Below are 27769 nucleotides of genomic sequence, written 5' to 3'. Positions count from 1 at the left end.
TCCCGCTCCCGAACAAGGGACAAAAGGTCAAAATACGGGGGGGACAAATTCCCCGACGGCAATCTGTCGACCGTGGCTGGGTGGACGATGAGTTGGCCCCGGGTGCTGGACTGCTGAGGAGTTTTGGCCCCGGGGGCTCCTCGCACAGTCCGGCCCCCCGTCCAACTCGTGAACCGACGATCGGTCCGTGACTAAACAGATGACCTTAGGTTTACTTTTTTTTTTAAAGTAAATAAATTGTGGACATTGTTTTTGCGATTTCTTGCAAAGTTGCGTATGTGTGGGTGTGGTTTATTCTCCTACGGATATGCAATAGAGACAAATGTATTGTGTTAGCGTTTAAATGCCGAGCGCAAGGGATGTCTAAATTCAAATGCAGTAAATGCGCTTATTATTTTTTTTAACAGTGTATTGTAAATTAATAAAGTATTGATCAACGATTGAGGACTCGATGCCTTTTCTTTGTCGATAAGTTTCCACCCCCGGTGGAATTTCTTCAGAGAGATTCAACGCGGAGACAGGCCCTTCGGCCCATCGGGTCCATGTTGACCCTCAGTCACCAGCACTGACTTTTGGACAATAGACAACAGGTGCAGGAGTAGAGGCCATTCGGCCCTTCCAGCCAGCACCGCCATTCAATGTGATCACGGCTGATCATCCCCAATCAGTACCCCGTTCCTGCCTTCTCCCCTGACTCCGCTATCTTTAAGAGCCCTATCTAGCTCTCTCTTGAAAGCATCCAGAGAACCGGCCTCCACCTGTGGAATTCTCTGCCTCAGACTCACCACAGAGAAGGTTCACCAGACTGATTCCTGGGATGTCAGGACTTTCATATGAAGAAAGACTGGATAGACTCGACTTGTACTCACTAGAGTTTAGAAGATTGAGGGGGGATCTTATAGAAACTTACAAAATTCTTAAGGAGTTGGACAGGCTAGATGCAGGAAGATTGTTCCCGATGTTGGGGAAGTCCAGAACAAGGGGTCACACAGTTTAAGGATAAGGGGGAAGTCTTTTAGGACCGAGATGAGAAAAACATTTTTCACACAGAGAGTGGTGAATCTGGAATTCTCTGACGCAGAAGGTAGTTGAGGCCACAGTTCATTGGCTATATTTAAGAGGGAGTTAGATGTGGCCCTTGTGGCTAAAGGGATCAGGGGGTATGGAGAGAAGGCAGGTACAGGATACTGGGTTGGATGATCAGCCATGATCATATTGAATGGCGGTGCTGGCTCGAAGGGCCGAATGGCCTCTACTCCTGCACCTATTTTCGATGTTTCTCTGTGAGAAAAAGTGTTTCCTCGTCTCCGTTCTAAATGGCTTACTCCTTATTCTTAAACTGTGTGGTTCTGGACTCCCCCAACATCGGGATCATGTTTCCTGCCTCTAGCGTGTCCAAGCCCTTATCAATCTTATATGTTTCAATGAGATATCTCCTCTCATCCTTCTAAACTCCACAGAGTGTACAAGCCCAGCTGCTCCATTCTCTCAGCATATGACATAGAAATGTGAAGCCAGAGGAAGGAATGAAGGTGGGAGGTTTAGCTCAGAAACAGGCCCTTCGGCCCGACAGGTCCGGGCCCACCAGCGATCAATTTTACATTTACACCAAGCCTATCGACCTATAAGCCCGTACGTCTTTGGAGGGTGGGAGGAAACCCACGCAGGACATGGGGAGAACGTGCAAACTCCGTACAGACAGCGCCCGTGGTCAGGGTCGTGCCCGGGTCTCCGGCTCTGACCCGACAGGTTATTTTTTCTGCTTTACATTTTTTCCTAATACAAGCTGTCTCGGCGAGGATGGGATTCGAGAACAAACTTTTGATTTTCTTGAAACCCTGGTTTAACTGTATATATACTGTTGCCATAGAGGGAGTGCAGAGAAGGTTCACCAGACTGATTCCTGGGATGTCAGGACTGTCTTATGAAGAAAGACTGGATAGACTTGGTTTATACACTCTAGAATTTAGGAGATTGAGGGAGATCTTATAGAAACTTACAAAATTCTTAAGGGGTTGGACAGGCTAGATGCAGGAAGATTGTTCCCGATGTTGGGGAAGTCCAGGACAAGGGGTCACAGCTTAAGGATAAGGGGGAAATCCTTTAAAACCGAGATGAGAAGAACTTTTTTCACACAGAGAGTGGTGAATCTCTGGAACTCTCTGCCACAGAGGGTAGTCGAGGCCAGTTCATTGGCTATATTTAAGAGGGAGTTAGATGTGGCCCTTGTGGCTAAGGGGATCAGAGGGTATGGAGAGAAGGCAGGTACGGGATACTGAGTTGGATGATCAGCAATGATCATATTGAATGGCGGTGCAGGCTCGAAGGGCCGAATGGCCTACTCCTGCACCTAATTTCTATGTTTCTATATAAAATATATATTCTTGAATGAATGAATGAATGAATAAGTTTATTGGCCAAGTATTCACATACAAGGAATTTGCCTTGGTGCTCCGCCCACAAGTGATAACATGACATGCAGTGACAGTTAGGAATGACACATAAAATATTAATAATAAAACATTATCGATGATTAAACATGTGGATTAAATAAAATACCAGAACAAAAGGAGGCTACAAACTTTTATTTATTGAGTAGAAAAGTCGGAACAGAAAAGGCTGCAAAAAGTAGTAAACACTGCCCAGTCCATCATCGGCTCTGACCTTCCTTCCATCGAGGGGATTTATCGCAGTCGCTGCCTCAAAAAGGCTGGCAGTATCATCAAAGACCCACACCATCCTGGCCACACACTCATCTCCCCGCTACCTTCGGGTAGAAGGTACAGGAGCCTGAAGACTGCAACGACCAGGTTCAGGAATAGCTACTTCCCCACAGCCATCAGGCTATTAAACACAACTTCAAACAAACCATGAACTATAACAGCCTATTGCGCTTTGAAGAAGAAGTTTCGACCCGAAGGATAAGGGGGAAATCTTTTAGGACCGAGATGAGGAAAACATTTTTTTTCACACACAGAGAGTGGTGAATCTGTGGAATTCTCTGCCACAGAAGGTAGTTGAGGCCACAGTTCATTGGATATATTTAAGAGGGAGTTAGATGTGGCCCTTGTGGCTAAAGGGATCAGGGGGTATGGAGAGAAGGCAGGGATGGGATACTGAGTTGGATGATCAGCCATGATCATATTGAATGGTGGTGCAGGCTCGAAGGGCCGAATGGCCTACTCCTGCACCTATTGTCTATGTTTCTATGAAACTTTGTCTGAAGAAGGATTTCGGGCCCGAAACGTTGCCTATTTCCAGAAGAATTTCGGCCCGAAACGTTGCCTATTTCCTTCGCTCCACAGATGCTGCTGCACCCGCTGAGTTTCTCCAGCATTTTTGTCTACCATCGATTTTCCAGCATCTGCAGTTCCTTCTTGAACACTCTTGCTCTCTATCTGTTTATTGATGTGTGTGTATATATATATTCTATGCTATATGGACACACTTATCTGGTCTGTATTGATGCCTACAATATTCTGCTGTGCTGAAGCAAAGCAAGAATTTCATTGTCCTATCTGGGACACATGACAATAAACTCTCTTGATTTGACTTGACTTGAGCTACTACTAGTGGATCAAAGCTGTTTTAATGTCTGGCTGTGGCAGCTTTGACAGCCTGGAGTCGCCTTCCAGAGGGAAGTGATTCCCCTTTTTTAAACAGTTAAAGAAAATCAAAAGTATTTTTTTCTCGAATCTCATCCTTGTCGAGATATTTTTTGAAAGCTTAAGTGTGCAAATATATATATATATATATGTATATGGAGGTAGGGCAAAAAATTTGCCCCTGTCCCACTTAGGAAACCTGAACGGAAACCTTTGGAGACTTTGCGCCCCACCCAAGGTTTCCGTGCGGTTCCCGGAGGTTGCAGGTGGTTGCCGGAGGTTGCAGGTAGTGGAAGCAGGTAGGGAGACTGACAAAAACCTTGGGTGGGGCGCAAAGTCTCCAGAGGTTTCCGTTCAGGTTTCCTAAGTGGGACAGGGGGTTAAAAAGCTGAGAAAGAAAATCAAAAGTGTTTTTTTTTCTCGAATTCCATCCTTGTCGAGATATTTTTTGAAAGTTTATGTGTGCAAATATATATATATATATATATATATATAGTATATAGTATATACATATATATATATAGTATATATATGTATATACTATACTCATCTAAGACTCATCCATGCCTTCATCTCCTCCCGACTGGACTATTGCAACTCACTTCTCCTTGGCATCAGCTCCACCTAAATCAACCGACTCCAACTGGTCCAGAACGCAGCCGCCCGACTCATCACCCACACCAAATCCTGGCATCACATCACTCCAGTCCTCAAACAACTTCACTGGCTTCCCATCTCCCACCGGATCACCTACAAAATCCTGATCCTCACCTACAAAGCCCTCCACCATCTGGCCACCCCCCCATATCTCACTGACCTCCTCTCCCCCTACCAACCCTCACGGTCCCTCAGATCCACATCAGCCGGTCTCCTCTCCATCCACAAGTCCAACCTCCGCAGTTTTGGGGACAGAGCCTTCTCCAGGGCAGCTCCCAGGCTCTGGAACTCCCTCCCCCAACTGATCCGCAATTCCGTGTCCCTCACCATCTTCCAGTCCCGCCTCAAGACCCATCTCTTCACCTCTGCCTATCCTTAGCCCCACGTCCCCCTCCCTTTTCATCTGTGCATTAATTGCCTCATATTGTGTTTTGAATTGAATTCTGTCTTTACTTTGTGTACTAGTCATGTCTCTACTATTTATTTCATTCCCCTTACATGTTTTTCCTCTACTTGCTAAATTTTTGTAAGGTGTCCTTGAGACTCTTGAAAGGCGCCCATAAATAAAATGTATTATTATTATTATTATTATTATTATTATTATATATAGTTTATATATAGTATATATATATATAATATATAGTATATATATATATAATATATAGTGTGTATATATATATAACATATAATATATATAATATAATTTAAAAAAAAGACTTTTGATTTTCTTTAACTGTTTTTATTGCCCACCCTCCATATATATAGTATATAGTATAAATATAGTATATATATATAATATAGTATGTATATATATATATAATATATAGTGTGTATATATATATATATATATATATATACACACTATATATTATATATATAGATAAACTATATATATATATATACATGCACTATGTATATATATATAGATATACTATATTATATATATATACACACTATATATTATATATATAGATATACTATATTATATATATATACACACTATATATTATATATATAGATATACTATATTATATATATACACACTATATTATATATATAGATATACTATATTATATATATATACTATATTTATACTATATACTATATATATGGAGGGCGAGCAATAAAAACAGTTAAAGAAAATCAAAAGTCTTTTTTTTTCTCGAATCCCAACCTTGTGGAGATATAATTTGAAAGTCTAATTGTGCAAATATATATATATACTAGACCAAGTGCAGACCCGTTGGGTCTGTTTCCCCAACGGCGTTTGCGGGGGGGGGGGGGGGGGGGCTGCGGCATCAAACTCACATTAACCACCCCCCAAACACACAGGTGGGGGGAGGGGAGGTGAGAAGGGGGGAGGGAGGGGAGAGGAGGAGGAGGAAACGGGGCAGATTTGGGAGGGAAAGGAAAGCGGGGTAGGGGGTGAGAGAGGGGGAAGAGTGGTGAGGGAGAGTGGAGGGGGGAGAGAAGTGGAAGAGTGGGGAGGGAGGGGTAGGGGGAGTGGTGGAAGAGGGACAGAGGGGTAGGGGGAAGGGGGCGGGGGAGAGGGAAGGGGGTGGGGTAGAGAGTGAAGGGGGGTGGGGGAGAGAGGGATGGGTGGGAGAGGGAAAGGGGTGAGAAAACATAGAAACATAAAATTCTATAAGATCCCCCCTCAATCTTCTAAAATCCAGCGAGTACAAGCCGAGTCTATCCAGTCTTTCTTCATATGAAAGTCCTGCCATCCCAGGAATCAGTCTGGTGAACCTTCTCTGTACTCCCTCTATGGCAAGAATGTCCTTCCTCAGATTAGGAGACCAAAACTGTACGCAATACTCCAGGTGTGGTCTCACCAAGACCCTGTACAACTGCAGAAGTGAACCTTTTCCCAGGTTCCATCCCGACTACCGGTGCTGTCTGTACGGAGTTTGCACGTTCTTTCCCCGTGACCAGCGTGGTCTCCTCTTATTCTTGACGAAGGACACGTAGAAACATAGAAACATAGACAATAGGTGCAGGAGTAGAGGCCATTCGGCCCTTCGAGCCTGCACCGCCATTCAATATGATCATGGCTGATCATCCAACTCAGTATCCTGTACCTGCCTTCTCTCCATACCCCCTGATCCCTTTAGCCACAAGGACCACATCTAACTCCCTCTTAAATATAGCCAACGAACTGTGTGGCCTCAACTACCCTCTGTGGCAGAGAATTCCACAGATTCACCACTCTCTGTGTGTGAAAAAAATGTTTTCCTCATCTCGGTCCTAAAAGATTTCCCCCTTATCCTTAAGCTGTGACCCCTTGTCCTGGACTTCCCCAACATCGGGAACAATCTTCCTGCATCTAGCCTGTCCAACCCCTTCAGAATTTTGTAAGTTTCTATAAGATCCCCCCTCAATCTTCTAAATTCTAGCGAGTACAAGCCGAGTCTATCCAGTCTTTCTTCATATGAAAGTCCTGCCATCCCAGGAATCAGTCTGGTGAACCTTCTCTGTACTCCCTCTATGGCAAGAATGTCTTTGAGCATTGGGCATTGTGACATCACACGATGGAACGAATCAAAAGGCTGACGGACGGCGGCCACAGACTTTTATATAATAATAGATAGATCTATATATATATATACATACACACATATATATATATGTGTGTATGTGGAGTAAAAGCTGAGTGTCGACGAGGATGGGATTCGAACCCACGCGTGCAGAGCACAATGGATTAGCAGTCCATCGCCTTAACCACTCGGCCACCTCGTCACATAGGAACCAAGCGGCGGCTCCGCGTTCCATGAACGTCAGCCGCGATACAATGTTGCGGCCGCTTGTTGCAACGTTCCATGCCTGTCGCAACGTTCCACACTTTGCAACATTCTCCCCGCGCCCGCCCCCACACACACACGGGTCGCTACATTGTAGCAGCGGGGCAGCAGTCGGCTACAATGTAGCGTCAATGTAACCAGGGGGATGGGAGTGGAATATTAATAGAATGATCATATTCCTAGTTCCCATCAAATACTTCATCACCTTTCCTCCCCCCAGAGCTGCTGCTGCTGCTGCTGCTGCTGCTGCCTTTAGCCCCTTGTCTGGGTTACTCCAGCATGTTGTGTTTTTCTCCAGTGCAAACCAGCATCTGCTGTTCCTTCCTACAATTTTTTACAGCATTGAAAGTTTTGGGGAAAACAGGAGCAGGCCATTCGGCCCACATTGTCTGTATCTCTGAGTTACTCCAGCATGTTGTGTCTTTTCTCCAAAGCAAACCAGCATCTGCAGTTCCTTCCTACATGTTTTAAAAGCATCAAACGTTTTTGGGAACAGCACAGGAGCAGACCATTCGGCCTACAATGTCTGTATCTCTGAGTTACTCCAGCATTTTGTGTTTTTCTCCAGTGGAAACCAGCATCTGCAGTTCCTTCCTACATGTTTTAAAAGCATTGAACGTTTTGTGGAAAACAGGAGCAGGCCATTCGGCCCACAATGTCTGTACCACCAAAGATACTAGTATCTTTCTGTACCACTGAGTTACTCCAGCATTTTGTGTCTTTTCTCCAGTCCAAACCAGCATCTGCAGTTCCTTCCTACATGTTTTAAAGCGTTTAACGTTTTGGGGGAAACAGCAGGCCATTCGGCCCACATTGTCTGTATCTCTCAGTTACTCCAGCATGTTGTGTATTTCTCCAGTGCAAACCAGCATCTGCAGTTCCTTCCTACAATTTTTTACAGCATTGAACGTTTTGGGGGAAACAGGAGCAGGCCATTCGGCCCACATTGTCTGTACCACTGAGTTACTCCAGCATGTTGTGTCTTTTCTCCAGTGCAAACCAGCATCTGCAGTTCCTTCCTACATGTTTTAAAAGCATCAAACGTTTTTGGGAACAGCACAGGAGCAGACCATTCGGCCTACAATGTCTGTATCTCTGAGTTACTCCAGCATGTTGTGTCTTTTCTCCAGTCCAAACCAGCATCTGCAGTTCCTTCCTACAATTTTTTAAAGCGTTTAACATTTTGGGGGAAACAGGAGCAGGCCATTCGGCCCACAATGTCTGTATCTCTGAGTTATTCCAGCATGTTGTGTTTTTCTCCAGTCCAAACCAGCATCTGCAGTTCCTTCCTACTTTAAAAAAAAGTTGAACGTTTTTGGAAACAGCACAGGATCAGGCCATTCGGCCCACAATGTCTGTACCACCAAAGATACTAGTATCTTTCTGTACCTCTGAGTTACTCCAGCATTTTGTGTCTTTCTCCAGTCCAAACCAGCATCTGCAGTTCCTTCCTACTTTAAAACAAAAAAGTTGCATTGAACATTTGGAACAGCACAGGAGCAGGCCATTCGGCCCACAATGTCTGTGCCGGGACTTTTTTTTAATCACTTTTATTGACTTCCAGTGCATTGCATTGAAATATATTATTGCATCTTTTTTGCGTCGACGGTTTAAACTTTCTTGCATATATTTTTGATTTAAAAAAAAGTTAAATATGCTTGTTGATTTTAACTAATGCACAGTGGGATGGAATTTTATTAATGATATAACAATGAACTGCAGATGCTGGTTTAGACCAAAGATACTAGAGGTGTCCTCTATAATAGCTCCTCTAGTATCTTTGGTTTATACCATAGACTCAAAATGACACATTTTGTGTCTATTTTTATTTATTAATGATATATTTATTCCTGCACCTATTATCTACTGCCTAATGAAGGGGGGGGGGGGGGGGTTGCAATGGAGGGAGGGGGGGGGGGTTGAGGGTGGAGGACTTAGCAATGAAGGGGGTGAGAGAGGTTGCAATGGAGGAGAGTTGTATTAGAGTGGAGTTGCAATGGAGGAGAGTTGCATTAGAGGGAAGTTGCAATGGAGGGAGGCGGTTTGCAGGAGGGGGGGCAGCGCTGCGTTGAGGGAGGGGGGAGGTTGCAATGGAGGAGAGTTGCATTAGAGGGAGGTTGCAATGGAGGAGAGTTGCTTTAGAGGAAAGTTGCATTGGAGGCAGGGGGGAATGAGGGAGGAGGGCTTAGCTATGGAGGGGGTGAGAGAGGTTGCAATGGAGGAGAGTTGCATTAGAGGGAGGTTGCAATGAAGAAGAGTTGCATTAGAGGGAGGTTGCAATGGAGGGAGGGGGGTTTGCAGGAGGGGGGCAACGCTGCATTGAGGGAGGGGTTGCAATGGAGGAGAGTTGCATTAGAGGGAGAGTTGCAATGGAGGAGAGTTGCATTAGAGTGGAGTTGCAATGAAGAAGAGTTGCATTAGAGGGAAGTTGCAATGGAGGGAGGGGGTTTGAGGGAGGAGGGCTTAGCTATGGAGGGGGGTGAGAGAGGTTGCAATGGAGGAGAGTTGCATTAGAGGGAAGCTGCAATGGAGGAGAGTTGCATTAGAGGGAGAGTTGCAATGGAGGAGAGTTGCATTAGAGGGAGGTTGCAATGGAGGAGAGTTGCATTAGAGGGAAAGTTGCAATGGAGGAGAGTTGCATTAGAGGGAAAGTTGCAATGGAGGGGAGTTGCATTAGAGAGGGAGCTGCAATGGAGGAGAGTTGCATTAGAGGGAGAGTTGCAATGGAGGAGAGTTGCATTAGAGGGAAGTTGCATTGGAGGGAGGGGGGTTTGAGGGAGGAGGGCTTAGCTATGGAGGGGGGTGAGAGAGGTTGCAATGGAGGAGAGTTGCATTAGAGGGAAAGTTGCAATGGAGGAGAGTTGCATTAGAGGGAAAGTTGCAATGGAGGAGAGTTGCATTAGAGGGAAAGCTGCAATGGAGGAGAGTTGCATTAGAGAGGGAATTGCAATGGAGGAGAGTTGCATTAGAGGGAAAGCTGCAATGGAGGAGAGTTGCATTAGAGGGAGAGTTGCAATGGAGGAGAGTTGCATTAGAGGGAAAGTTGCAATTGAGGAGAGTTGCATTAAAGGGAAGTTGCAATGGAGGGAGGGGGTTTAAGGGAGGAGGGCTTAGCTATGGAGGGGGTGAGAGAGGTTGCAATGGAGGAGAGTTGCATTAGAGGGAGGTTACAATGGAGGGAGGGGGGTTTGCAGGTGAGGGCGACGCTGCATTGAGGGGGGGGAGGTTGCAATGGAGGAGAGTTGCAATAGAGGGAGAGTTGCAATGGAGGAGAGTTGCTTTAGAGGGAAGTTGCATTGGAGGGAGGGGGGTTTGCAGGAGGGGGGGGGGGGCAGCGCTGCACTGGGGGGGGGGGGGGGGGGGAGAGGCAGCGGCACCAATGCATCAGCAGCATCAGCAACAGCCGCCTCCACCACCGCGCTGCAGGATGCGCTGCTCGCCGTTCCGGGCGGCCGTGTGCGGCCTGCTGCTGGTGGCCGGGCTGCAGCTGCTCTACCTCGGCCTGTTGCCGGGCCTGCAGCCGGTGGGCGGCCGGCGGGAGAGGCCGGGGCCTAGGCCGGGGCCGGAGCCGGGGGCTGGGGTGGAGGCCGAGGCCGCCCGCCTGGCGCTGCAGCTGGGGCTGAGGTCCGGCGGTCAGCCCGAGGCCGGCGGCCGCTACCGCCTGTACCCGGACGTGACCGGCCAGGCGGGCAGGCGAGGCCGAGGCTTCGGGCCGGGCCTAGGCCTGACCATAAGCCTCGGCCTCGCCACCCACTCCTCCCCCAACAACCTGCACCACTTGCCGGGCTTGACCCGCCGCTGGCAAGGCCCCATCTCTCTGGCCCTCTTCGCCACCCAGTCCGACCTGTCCGAGGCCCTTCAGGCCCTGCAGCTCCTGGTCCTGCACTGCCCGGGGGTACGAGAGCTGGTGACGGTCACCCTGGTCACTCCGGCCACCGTCCGGCCACCTCCGGACGTCCCCCGGGCCCCGGCGCTCCAGGGCGGCGATGAAAGGGGTGGCGAAAGGGACCCCCTCTGCCACCGGGCCCTGGAGCCCGTCTACCGCCTGAGGGGCCGCTACGCCAACTACGCCCTGGCCAACGCCTCCTACCCGGGAAACCTCCTGCGCAACGCCGCCCGCCGCGCCCTGCCGGCCCGCCACGTGGCGGTGGTGGACGTGGACATGCTGCCGAGCGGCGGGCTGTACCGCCCGGTTGCTGCGGCTGCTGGACCTCCGGCCCACCGCCGTCGCCGACGCCGCCGCCACCGTGTACGTGCTCCCGGCCTTCGAGATCCGCCGCAGCCGGCGGCTGCCGTCCAGCAAGGCCGAGCTGCAGCGGCTCTACCAGGTGGGCGAGGTGAGGCCCTTCTACGGCGAGCTGTGCCCCCGCTGCCAGGCCCCCACCAACTACAGCCGGTGGATCAACCTGGGCCCCGCGCCGGACCTGAGGGTGGCCTACACCCTGAGCTGGACTGACCCCTGGGAGCCCTTCTACGTGGGCCCCAGCACCGTGCCTCCCTACGATGAACGGTTCGAGCAGTACGGGTTCAATCGCATCAGCCAGGTGAGCTCTGCGGCCTCCCTCGCGCGCGCCCAAAGGTGCAGCAGTAGAGGCCATTCGGCCCTTCCAGCCAGCACCGCCATTCAACATCATATTGACATTCTTGCCATAGAAGGTTCTTGTACAGAGAAGGTTCACCAGACTGATTCCTGGGATGTCAGGACTTTCCCTCCAAACCTGTCCTATCCATGTAACTGTCCAAACAGGCATGCAGGTGCAGCAGGCAGTGAAGAAGGCGAATGGTATGTTAGCTTTCATAGCAAAAGGATTTGAGTATAGGAGCAGGGAGGTTCTACTGCAGTTGTACAGGGTCTTGGTGAGACCACACCTGGAGCATTGCGTACAGTTTTGGTCTCCTAATCTGAGGAAAGACATTCTTGCCATAGAGGAGTTGAGTCTAGGAGCAGGGAGGTTCTACTGCAGTTGTACAGGGTCTTGGTGAGACCACACCTGGAGTATTGCGTACAGTTTTGGTCTCCTAATCTGAGGAAAGACATTCTTGCCATAGAGGAGTTGAGTCTAGGAGCAGGGAGGTTCTACTGCAGTTGTACAGGGTCTTGGTGAGACCACACCTGGAGTATTGCGTACAGTTTTGGTCTCCTAATCTGAGGAAAGGCATTCTTGCCATAGAGGAGTTGAGTATAGGAGCAGGGAGGTTCTACTGCAGTTGTACAGGGTCTTGGTGAGACCACACCTGGAGTATTGCGTACAGTTTTGGTCTCCTAATCTGAGGAAAGACATTCTTGCCATAGAGGGAGTACAGAGAAGGTTCACCAGACTGATTCCTGGGATGGCAGGACTTTCATATGAAGAAAGACTGGATAGACTCGGCTTGTACTCGCTAGAATTTAGAAGATTGAGGGGGGATCTTATAGAAACTTACAAAATTCTTAAGGGGTTGGACAGGCTAGATGCAGGAAGATTGTTCCCGATGTTGGGGAAGTCCAGAACAAGGGGCCACACACACTGTTTAAGGATAAGAGGGAAGTATTTTAGGACCGAGATGAGAAAAAAAAAAAATTCCCACACAGAGAGTGGTGAATCTGTGGAATTCTCTGCCACAGAAGGTAGTTGAGGCCACACAGTTCATTGGCTATATTTAAGAGGGAGTTAGATGTGGCCCTTGTGGCTAAAGGGATCAGGGGGTATGGAGAGAAGGCAGGGATGGGATACTGAGTTGGATGATCAGCCGTGATCATATTGAATGGTGGTGCAGGCTCGAGGGGCTGAATGGCCTCTACTCCTGCACCTATTGTCTATGTTTCTATGAATGGCGGTGCTGGCTTGAGGGGCTGAATGGCCTCTACTCCTGCACCTATTGTCTATGTTTCTATGTTTCTATGAATGGTGGTGCTGGCTTGAGGGGCCGAATGGCCTCTACTCCTGCACCTATTGTCTATGTTTCTATGTTTCTATGAATGGCGGTGCTGGCTTGAGGGGCCGAATGGCCTCTACTCCTGCACCTATTGTCTATGTTTCTATGAATGGCGGTGCTGGCTTGAGGGGCCGAATGGCCTCTACTCCTGTGCCTGTATTTTCCCTGTGTTCCTGTGTCTAAGCCTTGCCTCTGTCGCCAGGCCTGCGAGTTGCACGTGGCGGGCTTTTCCTTCGCCGTGCTGGACGATGCCTTCCTCGTCCACAAGGGCTTCAAGGTCCCGGGGGAGTTCCACGCGCAGAAGGACGAGGAGAATCGGAGCAACCGCGCCCTGTTCCGCCAGTTCAAGCAGGAGCTGAAGCTGAAATACCCCGAGTCCCCCCGCCGATGCTGAGTCTCCCTGGGACTACCGATCGCAGGCGCCCCACCGCGCCCAATCCCGTGGACCATCCCCCCTCTCGTCCGTGGGTCAAGGTGAGCCATCCAGCACGTCAATAGACAATAGACGCAGGAGCAGGCCATTCGGCCCTTCGAGCCAGCACCGCCATTCAATGTAATCAAGTCTGATCATCCCCAATCAGTTTCACCCTCCCTCTGACTAAAGAAATCCCCCCTCATCTCCTTGCTGAAGGAACTGGGCCTGTACTCGCTGGAGTTTAATAATAATAATAAATTTTATTTATGGGCGCCTTTCAAGAGTCTCAAGGACACCTTACAAAAATTGAGCATGTAGAGGAAAAACATGTAAGGGGAATGAAATAAATAGTAGAGACATGACTAGTACACAAAGTAAAGACAGAATTCAATACAAAACACAGTATGAGGCAATTAATGCACAGATGAAAAGGGAGGGGGACGTGGGGCTAAGGATAGGCAGAGGTGAAGAGATGGGTCTTGAGGCGGGACTGGAAGATGGTGAGGGACACGGAATTGCGGATCAGTTGGGGGAGGGAGTTCCAGAGCCTGGGAGCTGCCCTGGAGAAGGCTCTGTCCCCAAAACTGCGGAGGTTGGACTTGTGGATGGAGAGGAGACCGGCTGATGTGGATCTGAGGGACCGTGAGGGTTGGTAGGGGGAGAGGAGGTCAGTGAGATATGGGGGGGGGGGCAGATGGTGGAGGGCTTTGTAGGTGAGGACCAGGATTTTGTAGGTGATCCGGTGGGAGATGGGAAGCCAGTGAAGTTGTTTGAGGACTGGAGTGATGTGATGCCAGGATTTGGTGTGGGTGATGAGTCGGGCGGCAGTTTAGAAGGTTGAGGGGGGGCCTCATTGAAACGTTACAGAATAGTGAAAGGCCCGGATAGAGTGGATGTGGAGAGGATGTTTCCACTAGTGGGAGAGTCTAGAGTCTAGGACTAGAGGGCGCAGCCTCAGAATTAAAGGATGTTCCTTTCGGAAGGAGTTGAGGAGGAATTTCTTTAGCTAGAGGGCGGTGAATCTGAGGGATTCTTTGCCACAGACGGCGCTGGAGGCTACAAGTCAGTGGATATTTTTTTAAGGCAGAGATAGATAGATAATAGACAAATGGTGCAGGAGTAGGCCATTCAGCCCTTCGAGCCAGCACCGCCATTCAATGTGATCATGGCTGATCATCCACAACCAGTACCCCGTTCCTGCCTGCTCCCCATATCCCCTGACTCCGCTATCTTTAAGAGCCCTATCTAGCTCTCTCTTGAAAGCATCCAGAGAACCGGCCTCCACCGCAGAGAATTCCACAGACTGTACCTGTCTAAATGTATTTAAAATGTTATTATATCCAGTCCATTCCATGCCATCCGAATGAAAAAGTTACCCCTTGTCCTATGTTTAAGAAGGAACTGCAGATGCTGGAAAAATCGAAGGTAGACAAAAATGCTGGAGGAACTCAGAGGGTGAGGCAGCATCTATGGAGAGAAGGAATAGGCGACATTTCGGGTCTCGACCTGAAACGTCGCCCATTCCTTCTCTCCGGAGATGCTGCCTCACCCGCTGAGTTACTCCAGCATTTTGTGTCTTCCTTTGAATACATATAACGTTGGGTCCGCGATGACCCACGATCGCCCGTCCACATTAGTTCTGTGTTATCCCACTCCCTTGCCCACGAGGGACAATTTACAGAGGGCTGATTAACCTGCATGTCGGTGTGAAACCAGAGCACCCGGAGGACACCCACGCGGTCACAGTGAGAACGTGCATACTCCACACACTTAACCACTTATGGGTTTGGACACGTTAGAGGCAGGAAACATGTTCTTCCCGATGTTGGGGGGGGGAGTCCAGAACCAGGGGCCACTAGTATCTTTGGTCAAGGGTACACTCAAAATACTGGAGTAACTTCCATTTTAACACTTTAATCCTCCCATTCCCACACTGACCTTTCTGTCCTGGGTCTCCTCCATTGTCAGTGAGGTCAAATGCAAATTGGACGAACACTCTGTGGAGTTTAGAAGGATGAGAGGGTATCTCATTGAAACATATAAGATTGTTAAGGGCTTGGACACGCTAGAGGCAGGAAACATGTTCCTGATGTTGGGGGAGTCCAGAACCAGGGGCCACACACACAGTTTATGAATAAGGGGTAAGCCATTTAGAACGGAGACGAGGAAACACTTTTTCACACAGAGAGTTGTGAATCTGTGGAATTCTCTGCCTCAGAGGGCGGTTCTCTGGATGCTTTCAAGAGAGGGCTAGATAGGGCTCTTAAAAATAGCGGAGTCAGGGGAGAAGACAGGAACGGGGTACTGATTGGGGATGATCAGCCATGATCCCAGTGAATGGCGGTGCTGGCTCGAAGGGCCGAATGGCCTCAACTCCTGCACCTATTGTCTATTGACACACACACAGACAGCTCCCAAGGTCAGGATCGAACCCGTGTGTCTCTGGCGCTGTGAAATTCTTACTTGCAGCAGCACGACAGGCCTCTAAATAGAAAAACGTACACAAACTGCTGGAGTAACTCAGCAGGACAGGCAGCATCTCTGGAGAATGTGGATAGGTGGCGTTTCAGGGTCGGGACCCCTTCTTCAAACACAGACCTCAGAGGTGACAATGCAGAAAATAAATTTTAATACGTTAAAAAAAAAACAATATTAGTGGAAAGCAAAAGTCCCAAAGCGGTTCGTGGAAAACAAGGAACTGCAAATAAGTGCTGGAGTAACTCAGCAGATAAGGCAGCATCTCTGCATGCCTAAAAATAGCGGAGTCAGGGGATATCCTTCGCTCCATAGATGCTGCTGCACCCGCTGAGTTCCTCCAGCATTTTTGTCTACCTTCAATTTTTCCAGCATCTGCAGTTCCTTCTTAAACATAGGACGAGGGGTAACTTTTTCATTCAGATGGCATGGAATGAACTGGATATAATAACATTTTAAATACATTTAGACAGGTACAGTCTGTGGAATTCTCTGCCTCAGAGGGCGGTGGAGGCCAGTTCTCTGGATGCTTTCAAGAGAGAGCTAGATAGGGCTCTTAAAGATAGCGGAGTCAGGGGAGAAGGCAGGAACGGGGTACTGATTGGGGATGATCAGCCATGATCACATTGAATGGCCGGTGCTGGCTCGAAGGGCTGAATGGCCTCTACTCCTGCACCTGTTGTCTATTGTCTATTGACTAACCAGTCTGAAGAAGTATCTCGAAACATCACCCATTGCTTCTCTCCATAGATGCTGCCTGTCCCGCTGAATTACTCCAGCTTTTTTGTGTCTGCGGTTTAAACCAGCATCTGCAGTTCCTTCTTGCACATCTCTGGAGATTGTGGATAGGTGACGTTTCAGGACTGAAGACACCAGCCCGTAGTTTAGTTTAGAAATACAGCGCAGAAAGAAGTCCTTCGGCTCACCGACCAGCCATCCCCGCACACACTAACACAACCCTACACACACTAGTGACATAGAAACATAGACAATAGGTGCAGGAGTAGAGGCCTTTCGGCCCTTCGAGTCTGCACCGCCATTCAATATGATCATCCAACTCAGTATCCCATCCCTGCCTTCTCTCCATACCCCCTGATCCCTTTAGCCACAAGGGCCACATCTAACTCCCTCTTAAATATAGCCAATGAACTGTGTGGCCTCAACTACCTTCTGTGGCAGAGAATTCCACAGATTCACCACTCTCTGTGTGTGAAAAAAAATGTTTTTCTCATCTCGGTCCTAAAAGATTTCCCCCTTATCCTTAAACTGTGTGTGTGGCCCCTTGTTCTGGACTTCCCCAACATCGGGAACAATCTTCCTGCATCTAGCCTGTCCAACCCCTTAAGAATTTTGTAAGTTTCTCTAAGATCCCCCCTCAATCTTCTAAATTCTAGCGAGTACAAGCCGAGTCTATCCAGTCTTTCTTCATATGAAAGTCCTGCCATCCCAGGAATCAGTCTGGTGAACCTTCTGTGTACTCCCTCTATGGCAAGAATGTCCTTCCTCAGATTAGGAGACCAAAACTGACAATTTAAAATTTTTACTGCAGTTATTTAGTCTACGAACTTGTACGCCTTTGGAGCGGGGGAGGGAACCTGCGCACCCGGAGAAAGACCCACGCAGGTCACGGGGAGAACGTACAGACCCCATATACACAGCACCCGTAGTCAGGATCGAACCCGGGTCTCTGGCGCTGTGAGGCAGCAACTCTACCGCTGCACCACCATGCCCACACCTTTTTGTCTCCCACCTGCCTAGTCAGACACCTAGCTGGCAAATTGCCTCATGACAGGGGGGGGGGGGGGGGGGGGGGGGGGGGGGGGGGGGGCGGAAATCCAGGGGGGGACAGGGGGGTCTCACACACACCCCGCATGCTTTGAGAGGTGGGGGGACGATCCCCCCCATGTTTTGTAATCCGGACTTTACCAGACGCTTTCTAAGGGCTGAATCGGCCCGTTCGCGGGGCCTTTCATCGCCAGGCGCGGCTTAAAATCAAACTGCTGCGTCGAGGCGACCAGATGCAACTAAATTTAAGGTAGCTCTCTCTTCCCAAAGACCCTTTCTGGCTTATGTCCTCCCCCCCCTCCACCACCTCCAGTTTAAATTCCCAGCCAGCAGATTTTAAGCCCCCCGGCGGGCGATGAAAGGCCCCGCGAACGGGCCGACTCAAGCCCCACCACGAAGCTGCTGTTGCTGGAGTTGGGAGTCGGTCACCAAACCAGGTCAGCTCCCGATGTTACTGTCCACAGGGCCCGCGGCCGAAGCCTCACCCATGTGCGCGCGGCCAATAATTGTGACCCCCTCCCCTCCCCCATGTTTTGATAGCGATTTCTATGCCTGCTCACGCCCGAATCTTCAGCCTGCTACACACCAGTCGTTGCTCTCTGCTGTACCTCAGGCTCAGTATTTGACCTGTGGGACTTGTGAGGGGGAATTCATTTTACTGACCACTGCCTCCTGTGTGGGCTGCAAGTATTATTTTTGCTTAATTCTGTGCTGGATGTTACAGGTAAAATTCCACCCTAAACCAGCCAATGGAGCAGAAATCCTGTTGTGTACATGTTCATATTTTGTACGTTTGTCATATTTAAATGAAATAAATTAATTTATTGATTTAAGCCGACTTTCTCCTCCCTGTTCTCAAGAGTTTTGTTTCGCTATAAGCTCAAGTTCAAGTGAGTTTATTGTCATGTGTCCCTGTATAGGACAATTAAATTCTTGCTTTGCTTAAGCACACAGAAAATCGTAGGCATTTACTACAAAACAGATAAATGTGTCCATATACCATGATATAAATATATACACACATGAATAAATAAACTGGTAGTGCAAAAACAGAAAGTGGTTGCTAATAATCAGAGTTTTGTCCGAGCCAGGTTTAATAGCCTGATGGCTGTGGGGAAGTAGCTATTCCTGAACCTGGTTGTTGCAGTCTTCAGGCTCCTGTACCTTCTACCTGAAGGTAGCAGGGAGATGAGTGTGTGGCCAGGATGGTGTGGGTCTTTGATGATACTGCCAGCCTTTTTGAGGCAGCGACTGCGATAAATCCCCTCGATGGAAGGAAGGTCAGAGCCGATGATGGACTGGGCAGTGTTTACTACTTTTTGTAGTCTCTTCCTCTCCAGGGCGCTCAAATTGCCGAACCAAGCCACGATGCAACCGGTCAGCATGCTCTCGACTGTGCACCTGTAGAAGTTAGAGAGCTGGTGTATTACTGGTGTATTACTCCTGCCTCATGCAAATTGGAAAACAATTTAGAACGTGGAACAGCACACAAACAGGCCCTTCGGCCCACAATGTTTGTGTCAAACATGCCACCTCCTTCTCTCCTCTACCACAGCAAACAATGAACCATTGTGGGCTCCACCTTCCCTTGGTCATCGGCTGCTGGCACTGATCCGTTCTCCACCTTCTCACACCTTATGACAATCGTATCTACCCCCACCACCCTGGCAATATTTTCCAGGCGACAATAGGTGCAGGAGTAGGCCATTCAATGTGATCATGGCTGATCATCCCCAATCAGAATCCCTTTCCTGCCTTCTCCCCATATCCCATGACTCCGCTATCTTTAAGAGCCCTATCTAGCTCTCTCTTGAAAGCATCCAGAGAACCGGCCTCCACCGCCCTCTGAGGCAGAGAATTTCCACAGACTCACAACTCTGTGAAAAAAAGTGTTTCCTCGTCTCCGTTCTAAATGGCTTTCCCCTTATTCTTAAACTGTGGTCACATCAAGGCCTGGACTGGATACGATGTTCATGGGATAGGAGCAGAATTAGGCCGTTCAGCCCATCAAGTCTACTCCACCATGGCTGATCTACCTCTCCCTCCAAACCCCATTCCCCCGCCTTCTCCCCATAACCTCTGAAACCCGCACTAATCAAGAATCTATCTCCCTTAATAATATCCTTTGCCTTCTGTGGCAATGAATTCCACAGGTTCACCACCCTCTGATTAAAGAATCTATCAGTGTTTCTGTTGAGAATAGTGTTTCAGTTAGATTGGAGACACAGGGAGAAAGTGCTGTGTGTGCCTGGATGTGGTCAACTCTGGCCTCCAGGACTTAAATACATCTGCATGGCTTCGTACAGGGCAATGGATGTTAATATACATGGATGTTAGAAAAGCAAAAGTCCCTCATGGTGGACTGATTCAGATGCACAGGTTTATTAGTGACTTGGTTGTATAGATTCAGAACTGGTTTACAGATTGAATCCGACCTTTCTGTCCTGGGCCTCCTCCATGGCCAGAGTGAGGCCCACCGTGAATTGGAGGAGCAGCACCTCATTTTCCGCTTGGGCAGCCTGCACCCCAGCGGCATGAACATTGACTTCTCCAATTTCAGGCAGTCCCTGCTTTCTCCTCCCCTTCCCAGCTCTCCCTCAGCCCAGTCTCCTCTTCCCGCCCCGACCCTCACATTAGTCTGAAGAAGGGATTCAGCCCAAATTGTTGCCTATTTCCTTCACTCCATTAAATGCAGAGATTTACCAGGATGGAACGGGGATTCCCCTCCACCACCATAGATGAGGCTCGCACCAGGGTCTCATCCATACACCGCAACACTGCTCTCTCTCCTCATCCCCTCGCAAGGGCAGTCCCCCTAGTCCTCACCTTTCACCCCACCAGCCGGCAAATACAACACATAATCCTCCGCCACCTCCAACGTGACCCCACCACTCGCCACATCTTCCCATCTCCCCCCATGTCTGCCTTCCGCAAAGACTGCTCCCTCCGCAACTCCCTTGTCAATTCTTCCCGTAACACCCCCTCCCCGGGCACTTTCCGTTGCAACTGCAAGAAATGCAACACCTGTCCCTTCACCTCCCCCCTCGACTCCATTCAAGGTCCCAAGCAGTCGTTCCAGGTGCGACAAAGGTTCACCTGCATCTCCTCCAACCTCATCTACTGCATCCGCTGCTCTAGATGTCAGCTGATTTACATCGGGGAGACTAAGCGGAGGTTGGGCGATCGTTTCGCCGAACACCTCCGCTCGGTCCGCAATAACCTACCTGAACTCCCGGTGGCTCAGCACTTCAACTCCCCCTCCCATTCCCAATCCGACCTCTCTGTCCTGGGTCTCCTCCATTGCCAGAGTGAGCAACACCGGAAATTAGAGGAACAGCACCTCATATTCCGCCTGGGGACCTTGCGTCCGGATGGCATTAACATTGAATTCTCCCAATTTTGCTAGCCCTTGCTGTCTCCTCCCCTTCCTTAACCTTCGAGCTGTCTCCTCCCATCCCTCGGGTTCCTCCTCCCTTTTTCCTTCCTTCTCCCCCCCCCCACCCCCTATCAGTCTGAAGAAGGGTTTCGGCCCGAAACGTTGCCTATTTCCTTCGCTCCATAGATGCTGCTGCACCCGCTGAGTTTCTCCAGCATTTTTGTGTACCTGAGATTTACCAGAATATTGCATGGACTAATATGGTATTTACTATTAGGTCAGACATACTGGGAATGTTTTTTCCTCGAATGGCAGCGGTTACATAAAGACTTGACAGAAAGGAGACATAAGGGAGTCAGAATCCGTTTCCTAGGATGGAAAAATCAAATCCTTGAGGGCATTGTTTTTTAAGGTGAGGGGAGTAGGTTAACCTGTGAGGCACAAAAGGCTGGAGTAACTCAGCGGGACGGGCAGCATCTTTGGAGAAGGAATGGGTGACATTTCGGGTTGAGACTCTTCTTCAGCCTACGATGAGCTCTTGTCAGCACTAGGCCTGTACTTGCTGGAGTTTAGAAGGATGAGGGGGGGCTCATTGAAATGTACCAAATAGTGAAAGGCTTGGATAGAGTGGATGTTTCCACTAGTGGGAGTCTAGGTCTCGAGGTCAAAGCCTCAAAATTAAAGGACATTTCTTTAGGAAGGAGATGAGGAATTTCCGTGGAGGCCAGGTGAGTGGATATTTTTAAGGCAGGTGGATTCTTGATTAGTGCGGGTGTCAGGGGTTACGGGGAGAAGGGGGTCAGGAGGGAGAGATAGATCAGCCATGATTGAATGGCGGAGTGGACGATGGGCAAACAGATCGAAAATAAAGTCAATGTTTCCCGACTTTTAATAAAAATACGCAGTATATACCTGATGAAAAAAACACATTACTCTGCATGAAGTAATACTTTTATCATAAAAAAGTGATCTGTTAAGGACTTTCAGGGCCAACAGTTTCAATATCCATTCAGTACCATCTTTATCTCTCGTTCCCCTTTCCCGAGTCTGAAGACTCAGCGGGTGAGGCAGTGTCTGGAGAGAAATAATGGGTGACGTTGATGTCACCCATTCCTTCTCTCTGAAGAAGTCTCAACCTAAAAATTCCCTTTCTCCAGAGCTGCTGCCCGACCTGCAGTTACTCCAGCTTTTTTGTTTGTCTTTGGTTTAAACCACCGCCTGCAGTTCCTTCCTCAGACCCGCACCTCCACCTCAATTCCCATCCAGGCATCTTAAGGCCCCCACTTACGGCCGGCTCCACATTTTCTTGGCATCCTCATGTATCAATGTTCCAGCCACATTACCAACACTCTGTATCAGACTTTTAAGGGGATCCATAATTCAACAATCACAAATGTTCATTTATTTTTTATTGAATTTCCACCTCAATTCGACGAATACATTTCACCAGAGGAACAGATAACTGCACTCTTTCATTTCAAAGTTGACTTTCGCCCAATGTTGTTGGCTGGTAAAATCGTCGATTTTCATCTCACCTGCAAGGGAGAAAAACAGATTAGTTAGAACACACAAGAAGTCCAAGGTACGTATGACTTGGTTTGTTTTCTCTGGAACGTCAGGAGGTGGAGGGGAGACTTGATAACAGTACATATTGTGAGATGCAGGCTCAACACTAGAGGGGAATAGCTATATGGTGAGAGGGGGAGATGTACAGGCTATGTTTTTCTTTAAACAGAGGGTGGTGGGTGCCTGGATCGCGCTGCCAAGGGTGGAGGCAGATGCTATAGTGGCGATTAAGAGGCATTTAGATAGGCAGAGAATATGGATCATGTGTGAGTTTAACTTGGCATCATGTTTGGCACAAACATTAAGCCCATTAAGGGCTGATGGTGTGGGAAGGAACTGCAGATGCTGGTTTACACCAAAGATAGACACAAAATGCTGGAGTAACTCAGCGGGACAAGTAACATCTTTGGATAAGGAATGGGTGACGTTTCAGGTCGAGACCCTTCTTCACACTGAGGTGCAGCATCTCTGGATAGAAGGACGTTTTGGGTTGAGACTAAGTCTGAGGAAGGGTCTCGACCCGAAACGTCACCCATTCCTTCTCTCCAGAGACTCTGCCTGTCCCGCTGCGTTACTCCAGCATTTTGTGTCTATCTTGTGGGCTGAAGGACCAGTTTCCGTGCTGTATGTTCTAGGCAGGAACCTATCCATTTGGGCAAATCTCCTTATAAAACGGACAGCCTGTTTGGTACAAGCAAACTGGAAGGGTGATGTCTGCATACATCTTATCAACTATATAAACTCAGGAAGTTGCATGCTTCAGTGCATCGAGTTGAATATGTGCAATGCGTTTCTGCTGTACCACCCGCCATTTAGCTACAATAACCCAGGGTACACAAAAATGCTGGAGAAACTCAGCTGGTGCAACAGCATCTATGGAGCGAAGGAAATAGGCAACGTTTCGGCCCGAAACGTTGCCTATTTCCTTCAGGGTTTCGAGCCGAAACGTCGCCTATTTCCTTCGCTCCATAGATGCTGCTGCACCCGCTGAGTTTCTCCAGCATTTTTGTCTACCTTCGATCTTCCAGCACCTGCAGTTCCTTCTTGAACAACATGTTGAGAACCCATCTGTTTGCCTACCCAGGGGAAGGTGCAAGTACAACACACAGGTTTAATAGGCCAATCCGTGCAGAAACGGCTTTCTGATGTGATGAGCAGTGCTGAACTACGATCTACCTCTTTGGTAACCCTCAAGACTTGGACTTGGGTGGCTTTACCAGTGCACAAAAAAAGCAATTCCCTTTACACTGTAAATGGATCGATTGTAATCATGTATCATCTTTCTGCTGATGGGTCAGCCCGCAACAAAAGCTTTTCACTGTACCTCGGTACACGTGACAATAAACTCTACTGGGATCAGCCTGTGTAATCTCAAGTTTAAAACCCCGAGGGCTGGAGGCTGGAGTATAGATTTTAGTGATACAGTCGATAGATTTTAGTGTCAGATGCTGGTTAAAACAGGCAACGTACAGTAGGAACAAGAACTGGGTGACAAACTATCCTGTGCAATAGTTTTCTTTCACAGAGGTGAAGGCTGTCTGTCGTGAATCTGAAACACCAGTCAATGATGGGGCAGTATATACATAATTATATCCACTTGCGCCTTTAACCACTCTCTATACACGTTCAAACACCATGGAAACTTTGGGCCGACATGCCCAACTACACTAGCCCACATCCCTCTAAACCTTTCCTAGCCATGTACTTGTCACAATGTATTTTTTTCCAGAATGCTATGATAGTCCCAGTCTCAGCTACCTCCTCTGGCAGCTCGTTCCATACACCCATCACCATGTGTGGAAAAAGCTGCCCCTCAGCTAAGCCCCATGATTATTGATTCCCCTACTCTGGGTAAAAGGCTGCGCATCTACCCGATCTATTCTTCTCATGATTTTATACACCTCTATAAGATCATCCTTCAGCCTCCTAGCCTGCCTGACCTCTCCCTTTAGCTCAGCCCCCTCAAGTCCTGGTAACATCCTCAAATCTCCTTCCTCTCTCTCTCTCTCTCTGTCCAGCTTGCCCCCAACACTGCTTCTCCTCGACTTTGTTTCTGGCACTGGGGAGGTGAAGGACTGTGTGCATCAGAAATACCGAAACATCAGTTGATAGTCAGACTGGGGCGGTATATACGTCATCAAATGCAAACAGTCACCTCAGAAAACACCGACTCCGCACCACTACAGTCACAGATCGGGGTCCGTTCCCCATGATTGATAAGTGCTCACCTTTCACAAGAGCTGGAGTGCAGGTTGTTCAGATGCTCTGGACAATCGCCGCTTCTCACAGTAAGCTGCAAGAAAGAATATGCTCTTTAGAGAGATCCGAGGCCGTTCTTTAATCCTCACTGGGTTTATACAGCCCGTAGTTATTTTGGGGTACAGCGAGGACCACGCCCACCATTCATCACCTACTCCCACTTTCTCACAAGGGCAATTTATAGCGGGCCAATTAACCCAACTGAGGCGTGAGCAGACACTGGAACACCCGGAGGAATCCCACGCTGTCGGGGAATGCACAAAACTTCAGGTCAGGATCTAACCCAGATCTCCGAAGCAGCAGCTCTACCCGCTGCACCACCAATGTTTACAGTACCAACGCTGGCACAGAATCCACCAAATGAATATTTACGCAGGTTTCCTTCCACATCCCAAAGACGTGTGGGTTTGCAGTTTAATTTGCCCTCTGCAAATCGGGTTTACAGGTTTTACTCTCTAAAATTACCCAGTGGGTAGGTGTCCAGAATTAGCGCCGATTGACACGGACTCCGTGGGCTGAAGGGCCCGTTTCCACGCTGCATCTCTGAACTAAACAAAGCAAAGAGCTGAACTGTGACCACAAGATCCTATTAACGTGGTATTTTGTGTTCATTAGAACAAATGAGCTCAGCTGCACACAAAAGAGACACAATGTGCTGGAGTAACTCAAGAGTCAGGCAGCATCACCAGAGAACATGGGCAGGCAGACAAGATCTCGGATCAGGACCTTTCTTCAGACAGAACCACTGTTGTAAATGTTCTGAAGGAGGGCCTCAACCCGAAACGTCACCTATCCATGTTCTCCACAGATGCTGTCTGACCCGCTGAGTTACTCCAGCACTCTGTGAAACGTCACCTATCCATGTTCTCCACAGATGCTGCCTGACCCGCTGAGTTACTCCAGCACTCTGAAACGTCACCTATCCATGTTCTCCACAGATGCTGCCTGACCCGCTGAGTTACTCCAGCACTCTGTGAAATGTCACCTATCCATGTTCTCCACAGATGCTGCCTGACCCGCTGAGTTACTCCAGCACTCTGTGAAATGTCACCTATCCATGTTCTCCACAGATGCTGCCTGACCCGCTGAGTTACTCCAGCACTCTGAAACGTCACCTATCCATGTTCTCCACAGATGCTGCCTGACCCGCTGAGTTACTCCAGCACTCTGTGAAATGTCACCTATCCATGTTCTCCACAGATGCTGCCTGACCCGCTGAGTTACTCCAGCACTCTGTGAAATGTCACCTATCCATGTTCTCCACAGATGCTGCCTGACCCGCTGAGTTACTCCAGCACTTTGTCCTTTTGTGCATTAACCAGTATCCAGTTCTTTTACTTCGAAGCTCAACTACACTTTGTTCCAGGGAGGAGGTGAAGGTCACGGTGCATCAGAAATACCGATTCATCAATCAAGAGTCAGACTGGGGCGGTATATACGTCATCAAATGCAAACAGTCACCTCATTCACCTCTCAAAACACCGGCACACACCAGTGGGCATCACCGCTGGGGAACCTGTGTCCAATAAATGGAAATCAAGAACTGCAGATGCTGAATGCCCGAAATAAAGTACAAAAGGCTTTAAACACACAGCAAGATTAGGCAGCATCTGTGGAAAGCAAAGCAGGGGGTGCCACCTCCATTAGTTCTGAAGGAGATTTGACTTGAAACATTAATGGACAGAGTGTGGAGGAACTCAGCGGGTCAGGCAGCATCTGTGGAAAGCAATGGTTCTAAGGGATCTTGACCAGAAACATTGAAGGACACAAAAACGCTGGAGTAACTCAGCGGGTCAGGCAGCATCTGTGGAGAACGTGAATAGGTGACGTTTCAGAGTGTGGAGGAACACAGCGGGTCAGGCAGCATCTGTGGAAAGCAATGGTTCTAAGGGATCTTGACCAGAAACATTGAAGGACACAAAAATGCTGGAGTAACTCAGTGGGCGGGTCAGGCAGCATCTGTGGACAACATGGATAGATGTTTCTATATTTTGACCCAAGATGTGTTTCCATTGCCACAGATGCTGCCTTACTTGCATTTCCAGTTTTATTTCAAGGTACACTACCATGAAAGATCACCTTAAACACTCACTAACACAGCCACCTTTGGTTAAAAGGCGGATATAGAACCAACGTACCTCATTCAACTTCCCATTCCAGTGAAGAGATCCCTGTAAAGAATGATAAAAACACACATTACCACACAAAACCACCAGGTTGGGAGAGACCAGACATTTTCCACATCAGCCCCATCAGACAGTTCTCTGTGAACCATCTATCTTCTTGCCATGCTGGAGTCACCAGGGGGTTCACCTTTACAGGTACTGGCTCCTTGCAACACATAAGATGCAGTGTTTCATCATCAGGACTGGATAAAAGCTTTCCATTGTATCAGTACACGTGGCTATAAACCAAACCAACGCAGCAACTATTTATCAACGTTATACAGCGCAGAAACAGGCCCAACTCGTTCATGTCCCATCTAAGCTAGTCCCACCTGCCCGCGTTTGGCCCATACACCTCTGGACCTCATGCTGCCTGTAATAATCAAGGACAAGTCTTACACCCCAGACACTCCCCTCTCCCATTAGGCTAGAGGCACAGAAGTGTGAACACGCACACCTCCAGATTCAGGGACAGTTTCTTCCCAGCTGTTATCAGGCAACTAGCTGAACCTATCACCAACTAGAGAGCGGTCCCGAGCTGCTATCTACATCATTGGAGACTGATTTTTAATGGACTTTTATCTTACACTAAACATGTCGCAATCATGTAGTCTATCCGTTGTCTGGATAGTACACAAGGCTTTTTCACTGTACCTTGGTACACGTGACAATAAACTAAATCCATGTACCTGTCCAAGTGTCTTTTAAATGTTTAAATGAGTACCCGCTCAACTACTTCTGCTGGCAGC

General features: G+C 48.6%; 1 protein-coding gene and 4 non-coding genes across 5 annotated transcripts; 1 reads left to right on the top strand and 4 right to left on the bottom strand.

The window, feature by feature from the left end:
* Positions 1-6919: 6919 nt before the first annotated feature.
* Positions 6920-7001, bottom strand: trnas-gcu. The gene has a single exon. It is a non-coding gene; the product is annotated as a tRNA-Ser (tRNA).
* Positions 7002-10466: 3465 nt separating this feature from the next.
* On the top strand, positions 10467-13585 carry b4gat1 (beta-1,4-glucuronyltransferase 1). Its single transcript, XM_033015414.1, is given in 3 exon segments — positions 10467-11252; positions 11254-11607; positions 13182-13585. Coding segments are annotated over 3 exon segments (1308 nt in total). The 5' UTR covers positions 10467-10490; the 3' UTR covers positions 13374-13585.
* An 11089-nt stretch (positions 13586-24674) lies between these two features.
* On the bottom strand, positions 24675-24744 carry LOC116968659. Its single transcript, XR_004410500.1, has one exon. It is a non-coding gene; the product is annotated as a small nucleolar RNA SNORD31 (small nucleolar RNA).
* A 1495-nt stretch (positions 24745-26239) lies between these two features.
* On the bottom strand, positions 26240-26309 carry LOC116968658. Its single transcript, XR_004410499.1, has one exon. It is a non-coding gene; the product is annotated as a small nucleolar RNA SNORD31 (small nucleolar RNA).
* A 793-nt stretch (positions 26310-27102) lies between these two features.
* Positions 27103-27223, bottom strand: LOC116968660. The gene has a single exon (XR_004410501.1). It is a non-coding gene; the product is annotated as a small nucleolar RNA SNORD22 (small nucleolar RNA).
* Positions 27224-27769: the final 546 nt, after the last annotated feature.

This window comes from Amblyraja radiata, chromosome 45 (genome assembly GCF_010909765.2).
Source record: "Amblyraja radiata isolate CabotCenter1 chromosome 45, sAmbRad1.1.pri, whole genome shotgun sequence".
Lineage (NCBI taxonomy): Eukaryota > Metazoa > Chordata > Chondrichthyes > Rajiformes > Rajidae > Amblyraja > Amblyraja radiata.
Note: the sequence above shows the minus strand (reverse complement) of the source record. Positions and strands in the feature narration are given on the sequence as shown.